Raw genomic sequence first — 14,772 nt, forward strand, 5'->3', positions numbered from 1 at the left:
TAGCATTTGCTGTAAAGGACAGCGAGATTGTCCTGAAATCAAAGCACAGCACCTCCAGGAAGAGGCAAGTGAAGTCTGCCAGTACTTAGGGCCCAAATGTTCTGCTTAAGCTGAAAAATGAACTTTAAATAAATTATGTGGTGTTTTATTTATACCATCAAATTATCAGCCTTTCTGAGGCTGGAGGTGTAAGAAAATAATCTGGATACAGAAACATAAAGTGAAGCAGAGAATTTTTTCCTGAGATGAGTCTTTGCAGAGACATCATGAGACACACAAGAACAGATATCTAAGACAAAAAATATTTTGTCAGTTTTTACAGTGAAAACCTTGACAAGATCATTGAGCCCAGCCTTTGCCCAAACACCACCATGCCAACTAGACCATGGCACTAAGTGCTGTGTCCATCTGTCTCCTGAACATTTCCAGGGATGGTGACTCCACCACCTCCCTGGGAAGCCTGTTCAAATGCTTAACCAACCTTCAAGTGCAGAAATTCTTCCTGGTGTCCAACCTTTAACCTCCCCTGGTGCAGTTTGAAGCTGTTTCCTCTTGTTGTGTCACTTGTTATGTGGGAGAAGAGACCAACCCCCACCTGGCTGCAAGGTGCTTTCAGGGAACTGTGAGAGTGATAAGGTCTCCCCTGAGTCTTGTCTTCAGGCTGAACAACCTCAGTTGCTCCTCATCAGGCTCATGCTCCAGCCCCTTCCCCAGCTCCATGGCCCTGCTCTCTCCAGCGCCTCCATGTCCTTCTTGCAGTGATGGCCCAGAACTGGACCCAGCTCTCGAGGTGTGGCCTCCTCAGCAGTGCTGGGCACAGGAGGACAATCCTTGCCCTGCTCCTGCTGCCCTCATCATTGCTGACACAGGCCAGAGTGTCAGTGGCCTGCTTGGACACCCTGGCTCATGTCCAGCTGCTGTTGACCAGCACCCCCAGGTCCTTTTCCACTGGGCAGCTTTCTAGCCCCTCTGCCCCCAGCCAGGAGCTCTGTTTGGGGTTGTTGTGACCCAAGGGCAGGGCTCAGCAGTTGGCCTTGCTGGAGTTCCAAATACAGTTCCCAGTTGTACTTGCTAACAGAAATGCAGTTATCTCAATAGCATTAAAAGATTTGAGTACTGCATTCATGCATGTTGCTTTGGATAAAATGTGTCTTGAGCATCTGTGTAGCATCCAGCGACAAGCATTTGCAAGATGTTTTCATGTATATTTAGGAATTTTTTTTGGCAAGGGGAGGAGGCAGTGAGGGAGAGAAATACTTTTAGCTTTTTGCTAATCTCATTTTCGATGTCAGCAAAGTTTTCCATCTTGTTCTGCCAGGATTAACTACGATTTCTGTTTTGTTTGCATATTACACTGAACAAATTCAACTGCTTTAAAACAAACATGGTGCAGGACAGCTAACCTCTGGGGATAGAAACAAGAGATTTGTGTTGGAAAACGACTTCTCAGACTTCAGTTACTGGGATCCTTCTTACATCACTTGTTTCTTTCTTCTGACACTTGCTCAGGAATTTTAGCTTCTATTGTCAGACCTTATTAAGCCTACTTTGAAAGATTGCTGCAACTGTTCTGGAGGCACTTTGCTCCCTGAAGGGGACAAGTTTACTACTCTCCCTGTCCTCCTAGTTTTGCTTGAAATTTGGTGAATATCAAGGCAAAATTTCTTAACCTTCCTATTATTATCAGAATTCTGTTAGACAGTTACCTTGCCTACTGTGGAAAGCAGCCAAAAGGAGTGCATGTATAAAGATCTCCTTTTTTTTCTCTCTATGAGACAGGAAAAAAAAAACCAAAACTGATTGTCCATTCTTCTTGAGCTTTCCAAATGTACATTTGTTTGGTATTTGAAAATCTCTTTGACCTTCCTCTGAAGCCAGTGAGTGGTATTGACAGAATCCTTGTGTAAAGGGCATCTCCCTTGATTATAGAGTTTCTGCTGAAGTATTGCTGAGCTGCTAGAAATCTGCCTCATAAGCCTGCTGTATAGCCTTTAAGACAAAAATCTGCCAGTGGTGCTGTTGATTTTTTTTTTTGTTGTTGTCGTGTTTTTTTCCCTTTTTTTCCTTGAATTAAGGTTTAGCAGATGAGGAATGTTTTCTGCTGTCTAGACAAGTAACCGCCAAGAGACGGCTTTTTCTGTAACAGTGACCTACTTGCTTATTCTGTAAAGCTAATCTCTTCTGACAGTCACTCCAGAAATTCTCCTTCCTAGATTGCTTGAGCACAGCTGCAGCATTTTCATTTAAAGAAACACTTTTATGTTGAAAAGAGTTTTCCACATACTGCAAACATGTTAGCAGCTCCTTTTCTAATGGAACTGAAAACATTTATACTTAGTGCCAACAATTTCTCCTGCTGAAAAGATGATTTCATATTAAGGCAGTGACTTTTTGAAAGACTTCATTGAATATGAATGAACTACTCTGATTTCTTTTTTCTATCTTTCCCCTCCCCTTGCTTAAAAAAAAAATGAAAGGAAACTGCCAACAAAAGCAACGTCAGGAAAAATTAAACTGGTGCAAAAATTGTGGTGTTTAATTTCATTCTTTTTCTGCTTGTCTTATTTCTCAGGCCAGGAACAATATCTTCTGCTTGTCTGGCATCCAGCACAAATGGCTCTAACATGACCATGAGCCCCAATGCTGTTAGAAAATACATCCTGGCTATATAAATTCACTACTGTGATATATTGACCACACTGTTGCCATCACATTTAAAATAGGCAGAAAAATTGATGGTAAAACATCTAGAATAACAAAAGAAACTGCTTTTATGTAAAGATTTGGAGACCAATAAGTAATTCTAGTTATGTTCTGCCTGGGAGTGCCTGGTTGTGATACATGTAAATTTTTAAAGAATGGTAATAACAGAAAGGGAGGAGTAGTGGTAGATTTAGATTCACAATGGGTTTTTTCTGTTATCAAAAGGCAGCAAGTAAGGCTTAAAAATTTCTTAAATGACTGAATCCTGAGCTTGGGAATAAAAGCAGGAAAAGAAGTTCAGTGGAATTTGTGCATGTAACTTTTCCATCACAGTTATTTGAAAGGAAATGGCGAGTTCTTACTGGGCTCACTTTTCACTGTCTGATCCTTTTTTTACTTTGAGCTGTGAATCCAAAGTAGTTCAGCTTTTTCAAGGCTTATCAGAAATAGGCCTTTCAAAATGCATCTCGTGTGAAGTTCATGAAATTTGCTGTCCAAAACAATGAGCTGGATCTGTGTCTGACAGGAGCTGTGAGAGAACACTTGAAGTGACAGGAGCTGTGCTGGCACACTGAGCATCAGCCCTGCTGGGTACTGCCAGGCAGCCTCTCCAGGCTGTGAGTGCTCCTGCCTGAGCTTGAATGCAAGGGCTGCCATCCAGTGTTAGGAGAAGGATTCCTCTTCCCTGAGAGTGTCTTTGCATCTCTCTTGGTTCTCTACAGAAGGATTCCTTTTCCCTGAGAGTCTATCTTTGCATCTCTCTTCATTCTCTTGGAATTAGGAAGTGGAAGTGTCCCTGTAGGAATGGTGGCAGCAGTGCCCTTGAGGAGAGGGTGGGAGTGACTAAGGGGATGAGTTTGTCTGAGGTGCCACAGAAGAGGAGTGAAAGGTACAACAGCACTTTTCCTGCTGGTGGGTGGGTAAGGTGATTTTCACATGCAAAAGGAGGACACTAGCACTGACAGCTCTGAATTCCCTGTTTGTTTTCCTTCAGGCTGTGCCTCAGCTTTTCCCTTCAGGGGTAGGCTTTTCCAGGGCTGCTGTTCAGAGATGTTTATTTACTTTCAGAATCAAGGAGCAATGCAGTGGCTTCTTAAGAGAAAAGTAGAAATCCCTTGGATGAGGGCAAATGTTGTGTGCACTCGCTACATCCGTGCACTCACAGTGTTCAGGTGAAAGATGGACAGACATTTTTGGTTTGGTGTGGGCCCAAACTATAGTGGGATGGAGCAGTTCACTGTTCTTGTATTTGGGTTGCCTCCCAGATGAAGGAAGGAATGATGAATCTGCCTCCATGTTCTCAGAAGGCTAATTTATTATTTTATGATACTGTATTATATTAAAGAATACTAAACTATACTAAAGAATACAGAAAGGATACTTACAGAAGGCTAAAAAGATAATAATGAAAACTTGTGACTCTTGGCATTGGCTTGGCACTGATTGGCCATTGAGTCAAAACAATCCACATGAAACAAATGAAACAATCCCCAAACACATTCCACATGTGAGCACAACACAGGAGAAGCAAATGAGACAAGAATTATTTTCCTTTTTCTCTGAGGCTTCTCAGCTTCCCAGGAGAAAATCCTGGGTGAAGGGATTTTTTCAGAACACATGACTGTGCCACACTTAAAAGTTTTTTACCTTTCCAGAGCGCCCCGTGGGCGACAACGAGCGGATGCTGGATGTTCTGCAGAGGTTTGGAATGCAGAGGAGCGAGGTGCGGTTCTTCCTGCGCCACGAGCGCTCGCCCTGCCGCGAGGCTGGTAGGTGTTCACCTCAGTGCTTCATCCTTCAAGGTTAAAGAAACAGCTTGTGTGTGTTATTTATTAATGTTCATAGCCAGTAGGTGTTGCAGCTTTTTTTTGTCTGATTGTTGGTTAGACTTTGTAAAGGCTTCATCTTCCCTTGCTATAGCTGGGAATAGTAAATCCCAATTGGAATTTCTGCAGGTTTTCTAGAGCTGGTTATCACCAAAGCATCCAAGGGCATGCTGTGTTAAATATATTTTCTCCAGCAAAATATCTTGAAATCTGTGGTGATCTCTTCTTTTAAATATAGAAATTAAATAAATATAGAAATATAAATTTTGCGCTCATCTGTAAACCAAACTGTTGCCCATTTGGGTCATTATTCACCTGGATAATACTTTACCAGGGTGATAAACTTGGCATGCTGGGCAAAGATAGAGCTCTTCAAAGTTTCTCCTACACATTTGTGTTAGTTTTAGGAATAGCATTAAATGAACTGCCTGGTGAAGTTCTCTGAGAATATAATTCTCATTGTGAAATGAAATTTCCTGTAAAGGAAATTACTTTCAGATTTTCACGGGGTTTTCTGTGTATCCCATATTCATATCTTCAGTAAAATCTTTCACTTTTACCTTTAAATCAATCTACCAGATTCTTTTTCCTCCCCCTTTTCTGTTTTTGTCCTTGGTAATATTCCTCAGTGTTGGAAATACTGAATTTGTTGAGTGGCATAGTACCCTGCATATTTTAGATGTCTGACTGTATCTCAATATTTGAAATGCATACTGGTGATAGAATGAGTGCATGAAAAGCTAAAGCTGTGCCATTTCTACCTGCTGAAGATCTTACAGAGCAGTTTAGTTGTCAAAATGTATTTTTTCAAGTCCAGGGTGCCTGTAGTATTAAGATTGTCATTTTCTTGGCCACAGCATTGCCAATAAATTTGAACTCTGAGTTCAATAGGCATCAAATGGACAAGAAAGTATCAGGCATGGCTTTGTCCAGTAGTACACTCATGTTCCACAGGGAAATCAATGAGATTGGTATTGGACACCTGAGCACTATTTGCACATGATTTGATGGGAATAAAGCAGGGTTCTAGTTAAGCAGCATCTTTACTGGCATAATGACTGCCAGGAAGAAGAAAAAAAAGTGCTTTTAAACTATAATGCACATTTAGTAGGGGCTGGCTGCCTGTTTGCCACAGGATAAAAACTGGAATAGGCTACTATTGGTTAAGCTGGTTTTGTTTGTCTGTATTTTTGAACAGAGCTATACTTTAAAATAAAAGTTGACACTGAACAGAAATCTTTCCAGAAAATGTGTTGTGTCATCACTTAAATTCATCTTGGTAGTAAACACATAAGAACAAGTTTTCAGATTCTACTCTAAAATGATTATTCTGATTCTCCTTTTGTACTGAAAGCTATGTCTAAAAGGATAAGAAAAATCTTACATTACCTAACCATCTTTGACTATTTCTGTCTAGGGTCTGGACAGAGATCTCAGGATCCAGCCTTCAAAAGAAATGGTGTGAAAGTGCCTGGTGACCGAAGGATAGAGAATGGGGTGAGTGCTGCATGCAATGGCTGAGCTGGAGTTCATTTTCCCACAGCAGCCCTCCCTCCCAGTGCTGTGCTTTGCATTGGCAGCCACAAGGGTGCTGATAACACTCCAGAGTTTTGGCTACTGCTGAGCAGGGCTGGCACAGCATCAGCACTGCCCCAACATTCCCCCCACATCAAGGGCTGGCAGTGGGCAGGGTCCTGGGAGGGGACACAGCCACACCAGCTGACCCAAAGTGACCAAAGGGATATTCCCTGGTGTGTGGCGTCAGCTGAGATACAAAAGCCAAGGGAAGGAGGAGGAACAGGGGAACGTTTGTTATTTTCCAACATTTGCCTCCTGGAGCAACTGCTTCCTGTGCTGAAGCCCTGCCTCCTGGGAAGTGGCTGGACATTGCTCTCTGATAGGTAGAGAATAAAAACTGGTTTTTGTCTTGGCTTGCTTGAAAAAACTTTTTTGCCTTTGCTTTACTGAACTGCTTTCTCTCAGCCTAGGAGTTGTTTTCCAGCTTATTCTGTCCTGCTGGGAAGGGGAGTGGTAGAGCAGCTTGGTGGGCACCTGGAATCTAGCCAAGGTCAACCAGCTATAGTCCTTTTTGGTCCCTGAACTGGGGTGAGACAAAGGCAGTTTATATATATGTGTGTATATATATTTATATAAATAAATACTTTTTAGTTACCAACATCAAGCTCCTGTGTGGGATGCAGAGTTTGTCAGCTGCACTGCTTATCTTTTTTTTTTTTTCTGAGTTTGGGAACATATTTACATAAACAATGGCTCGGTGCTTTGCCCTCACACTGATGACCTTGCTACACTGGGGGAGCTGTCTTGTCTCTCCCTGCCTGAGATTGATGTGAATGCTTTTAAAATGCAGGCTCCCATGGTCTTTGCTCATCTATATATAAGCTGTTTAATACTATTAATAATATTAACTAATACTGTTGGCACCCTGTGGGGTTTGTGGAATTCAGTGTCATGTGGGTGTAAGAGAAAACAAATTTTAGGTGAGGAGATATTGGGATGTGCTCTGAGGTATCCAGTTCCTGGGTGGCAGGGTGTGTGGAAGGACTTGGGCACGTGCCTGGGGTGGTTTTCACTTCCCATTGCCTGGGACTTTACAGCTGAACAGGTAATAAGGGAACCCTGGCAAACTGATATGTCAGCTGAGAGAAGGGTGCCTTGCCCAGCCCAGTGAAAACCAGCAGTGTCTCACCCTGTACTGGGGCCTGGCCTGTGAGCCACAGTCCAGTGCTCAGAGCACTGTAGGTGAGGCAGGAACCCAAACTGTGTTTGAGGACACTATGGCTGAGACAGGCACTCACACCACCATAATTGCCCCAGTAGTGGAAAAGGAAAAATGGAAATGGACAAAGAAAGCTGCAGCTCTATCATTGGTTGGAAAGGGAGGAAGAAGGAGGATTAGGGGTCAGATAAAGAAGCCAGTCCTTCAAAAGAGATTGCAAGGAGTGAGACAAAGCAAACAGGAGACAAAGTTACTCAGTCCTTGACCTCATCAAAGCTTCAAGACTTGTGAAAAGATTACAGCTGCCAGCCAAGTGAGCAGATTTCTGCCTGGCTGCTTCAGTGCTGGGCTAGTGGGGCTGACAGTCAGCATTTGGAAGGTCATGAAGGCCCAACAGCTGGGATCCCTTGCCAGAAATCAGGAAATTGAAAGAAGTCTTGGAAAACGGCAATTTGCAGTTTTTGGACATGGCTCCTCTCAAGTGTGAGGGCAAGGTGTCACTTAAGGAAGATCCTGTAAATTCCATGGAAAGTGAACCACTGCTTGAAGGTATCCAGTACTTGAGAGAACTAGCAGTGCTGGAAGTCATCTATAGTGATCTAAAAAGTGACAATGTCCCTAAAGATCCAGAGGATGTCCCTTGCACAGTGGCTTTGTGGAGGAAGGTGGTGAACATGTCATGACACTTAGCACCCACAGGCCTCTGGAAGAATTATCATTATAGTGAAAATGGAGGCTTTCCCTCTTTGGAGATGCAGGTGCAAATAGTATATGGAAAGAAATGAGAGGCTGGTAAAGACTGCTCTAAAATAGACACAAAGCCTCTAGCAGTTACCATCCTGGCTTTCAGTTTCCAGGATGTCACCAGATCTCTGGGCTGCCATAGCTGTGCTTGTACAGGTGATCTCAGAGCCACAAATGCACCATACTTCCCCTTCTCTCCTTTCATCAGAATTCTTTTCTCATTACTTCAGTTTGGGGTTTTTTTCTTCTTGCAGTTTTGTCAAAGATCCCTAGCTCCACACTTCAAGTTGACACCAGTTACTGTTTCAGCATTGAATCCATTGTCTACCACTCTTGCTCCATAATATTATGGATGTAAGATTGAATCTAGACTCAGGAAATATCTGAACAGACAACCAAGAACAGTGCTGTCTTTGAGAGTGGTGTTTTCCCTGCTGCCCAGCCATATTTAAACTTTCTATTTTCTTCAGCTTACATGGAAGTGCTTCAAATTGTAGTGATACACCTACAAGCACGGATCCACGCTGCCACATGCTGAGCATTCTGGGCTCAGTCAGTCAAAGCTGATTCATGCTGAGCTGAATTATAAAGGGCTCTGAAATGCCTCTTGAAAATGCTGCTGGGATTTTGCTGCTAGAAACATTAATGTTCCAAAAGATGTCATTTTCTGTGAGTTGTTGGATTGGGCTACACATGTGTATGAGCTTATGATTATTTGTTTTACCATGAGAAGATACTGTCTCTCCAATTATTTTATTGGCTATTCAGTTGGGGTTTTTTTGAAAGGCTTTTATCATACTTTTCTGCAGTAGCTCTGTGAAGTGCTAGCCAAATTACAAATTCTAGGCTTAGCATGCTTTGGGTTTTCTTTGACAGGTAAGTGCCCCAAGGATGGATATGACACTGGCTGAACTTCAGGAAATGGCATCACGCCAACAGCAGCAAATTGAGGCTCAACAACAAATGCTGGCTAACAAGGTGAGTTTGGGATGAGATTGTTTACAGCCGGAAACAAAGGTAGTAAGAGTCATGTGAAGTGAAGGGAGGATTGGGGTTTTTTTCACCCCTTCTAAACAGAGGGCTCCTTTTCTTTGGCTGCCTGTTTTTAAATTTGAAAGTCAATGTATGCAAATATCCAGTTGTAAAACATACAAATAATGCCAGTGATAGAAGTGACCATTTAGCTTACTGAAAGGATAGGGCACATAACATTAATGTATTGTCATTCATCCTGGTGGCTCTGTCAGCTCTGTTTGTGCTCCATGTGGTGACCAGCAATTCACCAGTTTGATCACTGAACAATGCTTTTGTCTCTGCTGTCCTGTCATGCTATCTTGCCTTCTCCTGATAAGAGTTCAGTGTGCCTGGTTTTCTGGGACAGCTGGCTGGAAGAGATGTCTTGTATGTGATAAAATAACCTAGGACTGTGATTTATAAAATGCTTGCAGAACAATGACAAAAAGCTAATGGAAGCACACAGGGTGCTCCTGAATTGTATGGGGGAAAAATACTCTGAATGTATCTGCAGAATGGTGGCACAGAGCTCATGTTTTGTTTGAGTGTTGTTGGTACACATCACTCCTGAAAATATAACAGAAAATGCTGCTTTTGGCAGAGAATTGTGAAATGTGAGCCTGTCTTGAAAAGGGCTCATATGTCAGGGTGGGTGTTCCATGGGTTTCAGAATGTGCTTTGCTGGAGAAGGAGGCTGCTCTGGACATCTGCTCTGAGTACTTTTCTTGTGTGACACACCCTCTCTCCCTCCCTTTGAGATCAGCTCTCTGTGTCTGTATGGTTAGTATCTTGTTGAGTTCCCTTGGCCCTCAATAATTGTATCTCGGGGAAATGCTTCAAGCCATGGCTTTCTAATAGTTCTGCAGCACCTGCTGAGTGATATGGCCTGTCAAAATAACCAATAAAACTTCTTCTGCTTGTGGTAAGAACAGGGGCAACTGTGATGCAGGAAATTGGTCAATCAACCAAGTGATGAGAAGTTTCACCTGAAATGTAGCAGCACAATTAATATCCACATTTCAGCAGTGGGAGCAGCTGCCTTATTTAATTGGCCAAAGAATTTTGCCCTCTTCTCAGTTCCAGCTGAGATGTGTTTATATGTGAGGAGCCTAAACTTCCACAGCTTCTGTTTCACTCCCAGGTGATGGCAATACACCCTGGTCTTATAAATAACACTGTAGTCACAAGAAATAGGAACACTACTTTTACTGTAAATTATTTTAAAAAGAAAAAACACGAGTTTGAGTCTGGATAGCTTCCCACTGGGTAGGTGTTTGGAGAAGAGTAGACCTGTGGGTGTCCCACTGGTAGGATTTTTCATTTCAGTGCCTGCCTGGAACAAACTTGCTTTCCTAGGCGCCTCTTCAGAGTGACTTTCCATTGCTTCTTTCCTGCCTTCTGAAATCAGATGCAATATTAAAAATAGGTTCTGAGGGAGGAGAAATACCCTTTCTTTTTAGACACGAGCTGTAATATCTTTTTTTTTTGTGACATTTTCCTGCGTGGGAGTGACTCTAAAGTAGTGCACACACTAAGCCTGGTCCTTGTTTTCTCCAAAAGGCAGGCTCACTTTTTTGCTCTGCCTTTTTTATTCCAAGTGCACAAGAATCCCTGTTTTCTAAATCTGACTGGTGATCTTTTTTTTTTTTTCTTTTGTGGGTTTGGTTTTTTTTGGAGGAAGTGTGGATTTCTAATGTTAGTAAGCAGTGGTAGTCTTGGGTTTTAGTGGGTGCTTGGGAAAGTCTCACTAATTCTACTCCCCTGGAGCAAACTCTGATCTCCAGAGCTGGAAGCCATGTATAATGGCCAGGGATGTAAAGGAATTTTTTGTAGATGATCTAGTGCTCTCCTGGTTTCTTCTAAGTCCAAACTAGACATATGTATGTAGAAACTGATAACATTATTTTACTCTCTAAATGCAAAAAGATCCTCTCCACTAAGGTGATATCTGTTGTTCAAATGAAGGCCAGTTCACTGTAAAGGTTTTCCAGTGTCTTGATGTGTGGTGATCGTTATCAGGAGATAATGATCTGATATCTGATCATTATCAGAGGTTTGGTGCGCAGCCATCCTCCATCTCAAGGAGGTTTTAGCAGAACTAGTAAAGGTACAAAATAGTAATGGAAAATACCAATAATTTATGGAATACCTTCTACATAAAGAATGTCTAATATTCTCCAGCATGATTTAGTTGTTTAAAATGTGATTTAATGTGATATAATGATAGACGTGATATAATGAAATGTGATAGAGATATGTCAAGTACAAACAGCATGGAGAAGGTGGAGAGGAAGAAATGTAGCTCAAAAGCTGAGTAATGATTAAAACAAATTATAAATGTCTTGGAACATGAATGCTTAAATTTTTCTCAGACTTCAAAATCTTTGCCTTGACTGCAGGAGCAGCGCCTGAAATTCCTGAAGCAGCAAGATCAGCGACAGCAGCAGCAAGCTGCTGAACAGGAAAAACTGAAGAGATTAAAGGAAATTGCTGAGAATCAAGAAGCCAAACTTAAGAAAGTGAGAGCATTGAAAGGTCATGTGGAGCAAAAAAGACTCAGCAATGGGAAATTAGGTGAGTTGCTGCTTAGGAAAGGTAGCCTGGGATTTTTAATAAATGCAATTCTTAGAAGTCAGAAATTTCTGGTGATTTCAGTCAGTCAGAGGAGTTATTTACAGCATTCCAGGAAACTGTAATCTTAACAATTTCACATCTTTTATTTACCAAGAAAACTCATGGCTGACCTAGAACAAAATATATTTTCTTACTATATTTTAAAACATCCTGTAAGAGCACCCTGTATTTTTAGCTAGCATGTCTGCTCTTTAATTACAGTGTACTTTTTTTCCTTACTTGAATACCTTTGTGCACCACAGTAACTTTTTCCATCCTTGATGTCAATACCCTACACATTTAGAGTGTTATTTTCTTGGCTTTAACAAAGCTTAGCCTGGTACCCAGGTTACCTTCTATGCAAGAGGTAACTAATGGCCAAATTGGCTGCATATTTGCTTTTTAGTTATGTGAATCTGACCAGGGTCTTGCTTGCTATAGTACTAGTTGGGTGCTTACAGTTCAGTGTGTTGGATACAACCTTAAGTCTGAAATAAATATTTATTCTTCTGCCTACTTTTTCATCCTCTCTATGGTGCAGAACTTGTTATTTCCAGCCTGACTCGACTGAAAACATGAATATGTTGATTTTGTAGGAAGCATTTTGGTTGACAGATAAAGCAAAAGTGTTTTTCTGTTGGAGAATCCCTTTTCTGCTTAGGTTCTGTTGCACAAAAGAAATGCATTTTTTAAGGCTTGGAAGGGTGGTAAAATAATACAAGATCTTGGAGCATGGGAATCTGTTTTCCTGCACCATCCCCAGCAGGTCTGATTTTGGTACTTCCTTGAATTCTGAGTGATTCCTTAAACTTCATTCTGCAATAGAGCAGTTTCAGCAGTGGGAGCAGCTGATGACAGATGTTTGTAATAGACCCAAAAAAGCTTTCTGAAGTCTTTGTTTAATGTGACAGCTTGGGTGTTTTGTCACCGAGTTCTTATGACCTAAATTCAGAGTTCCAAGTATCATAAATAAGCCTTGTGGTTTAGTGAGTATCTTCCTGCTGAATTCAGCATTCAGTGAATTTAGGCTTCTCCAGATGATTCAGTCTGGCATTGTGGTTTTGTTTATTTCAATACTTCAGAAAGTCTTAAAAAAGAGAAGTTCTCTTTCCCTCCCTGTCAGTGCTCTCTCTAAGTAGACCAAATTTCCATAACCATTCTAGTGAGCCTGCATTTGCCAGAGCTCAGAGGAAGAGCTGGTGTGACAGGGCAGTGGCTTTGGCTGAGCAGCCCTGCTCTGCCTCCTTAAGTGCTGCCTTGGAAGCAGCCCACGCTGGGCTGTTTCTCAGGGCAGCTATTGTGCTCTGCCCTTCTTTGCAGTGGAGGAGATTGAACAGATGAACAGCCTGTTCCAGCAAAAGCAGCGCGAGCTGGTGCTGGCCGCGTCCAAAGTGGAGGAGCTCACCAGGCAACTGGAGATGCTGAAGAATGGCAGGATTGATGGTTACCATGACAACCAGTCAGCTGTAGCTGAGCTCGACCGCCTCTACAAGGAGCTGCAGGTAATGGGGGCCAGCCTGGGACCCTCAGCTCTCCTGGGCTCAAAGTTGGTTGGGTTGTTTCTTACTTTGTTGGAAAAAAATCCCATTGCTTCTGTTCCCGCTAGGACTGTGTTGTGTGACAGCCTGCATGCTGGATAGTTGTGCTGGGTTTAAGGTAAAGAGGGGAAGGAGCACACACTGTCTGTACCTTTCCTTGCTGCAAGATTTGGAGTCTAACCAAAGTTTTCTCCGGAGGGAAAACATGACTTGACTTTTTAGAAGGCTTTTCTCTTTCTGACCGTTTCCTGTCCTCGATCCTGAAAGTGAATTTGTTTTTATTTTGGTTGTTTTCCCCTCCTCCCCCACTGCTTTGTGAATTTATTCAGTTGAGGAACAAACTGAACCAGGAGCAGAATGCCAAGCTGCAGCAACAGAGGGAGTGTTTGAACAAGCGCAACTTGGAGGTGGCAGTCATGGACAAGCGTGTTAATGAGCTGCGCGAGCGGCTCTGGAAGAAAAAGGCAGCTCTGCAACAGAAAGAGAATGTACCAGTAAGTGGGGGCTATTTCATAACTAAAACATTAATTCTGTGTCTTGTCTCTTCAGCCTGAAGTAAAAGACTTGCTTGGGGGGAAGGCTGTGGAAATGCTAGACTTGTTGTCTTTATCCATATGTAGTGGAAGTCTTGTATTATTAAAGTCCTTTTCGTGGTGCATTAGTGTTAACCTAGTTACTCTTTACAGACAAGGCGTCTTATGTTGTTGTGGAATTTTATTTTAGATTATTTTGCTATTACTACCTCAGCTTTATAACTCTCAGAGCTGTTTCAAAAAAGCACTTTTGATACTGGAGTATCATTTGCTACTTGTTCTATTCTTTTCTACTTATTTTTTAAACTCTGTGAATGGATACTGCAGAATAAAATTCTTTATTTTTTCTTCTTTTTTTTCCCCTCCCAAGGTTTCTTCAGATGGTAATTTACCACAGCCAGTGGCTTCTGCTCCAAGCCGAGTGGCAGCAGTAGGTCCTTATATCCAGTCCTCTACTATGCCACGAATTGCTTCCAGACCTGAGCTCTTGGTGAAGCCAGCATTTTCAGATGGGACACAACCTCTGCAGGTACCTGATGGGCCACTGAAAACACAAACACTGCCCAATATGAGAGCTGGGAACAGTTCACAAGCTAAAGCTCCTGCAGGTAATAGCTTACAATTAATATTTCTTTGTCCGGACATGTTTTGTTTCCTTACCTCACAGCTCTGTTTTGATGCTTTATCTTTTTAAAAGCAAAGTGTTATTTGAGATGCCAGTATTGCTACTTGCCATTTTTTCTGCACCAGTGAATATATTTTAGAAGCACTGAGGTTCTATGATTCAGTGTTAAAAATTAAGTAAATCTATCAGTGAGCACTTTGAGTTGTTACACAGCGTGGACTAGGAGAGGACTTTTCTATAATTTCTATTATTTTCTATTATTATTTATTTTAAAGTTCTCCTAAGAACCATCCAACAGTGTGTGTTTGAGTTTTGTAGAGGCAATTATTGTCAATAGCTGGTGCCTGGATTTAAAAACTGGCAATGCCAAGTTTTCTGATTGTGCATTTTGGAAATGACACCTGTAAAGGATTAACCAACATGACAAATTTCACAAAGG

At 41.9% G+C, this 14,772-nt stretch overlaps 1 protein-coding gene across 3 annotated transcripts in view; it reads left to right on the top strand.

Moving 5' to 3' along the window:
• TP53BP2 (tumor protein p53 binding protein 2) overlaps nucleotides 1-14,772 on the top strand; it is a 55,397-nt gene that overhangs the window by 22,671 nt on the left and 17,954 nt on the right. For all 3 annotated transcript variants that reach the window (XM_054290446.1, XM_054290447.1, XM_054290448.1), the window contains exons 3-9: nucleotides 4,359-4,472; nucleotides 5,947-6,026; nucleotides 8,887-8,988; nucleotides 11,424-11,598; nucleotides 12,958-13,139; nucleotides 13,505-13,669; nucleotides 14,079-14,316. In XM_054290446.1, coding sequence (XP_054146421.1) covers nucleotides 4,359-4,472; nucleotides 5,947-6,026; nucleotides 8,887-8,988; nucleotides 11,424-11,598; nucleotides 12,958-13,139; nucleotides 13,505-13,669; nucleotides 14,079-14,316 — 1,056 coding nt within the window. The remainder of the gene's footprint in view (nucleotides 1-4,358; nucleotides 4,473-5,946; nucleotides 6,027-8,886; nucleotides 8,989-11,423; nucleotides 11,599-12,957; nucleotides 13,140-13,504; nucleotides 13,670-14,078; nucleotides 14,317-14,772) is intronic.

This window comes from Melozone crissalis, unplaced genomic scaffold (assembly GCF_028551555.1).
Source record: "Melozone crissalis strain CALT ecotype California unplaced genomic scaffold, PUWL_Pcris_2 ptg000081l_1, whole genome shotgun sequence".
Lineage (NCBI taxonomy): Eukaryota > Metazoa > Chordata > Aves > Passeriformes > Passerellidae > Melozone > Melozone crissalis.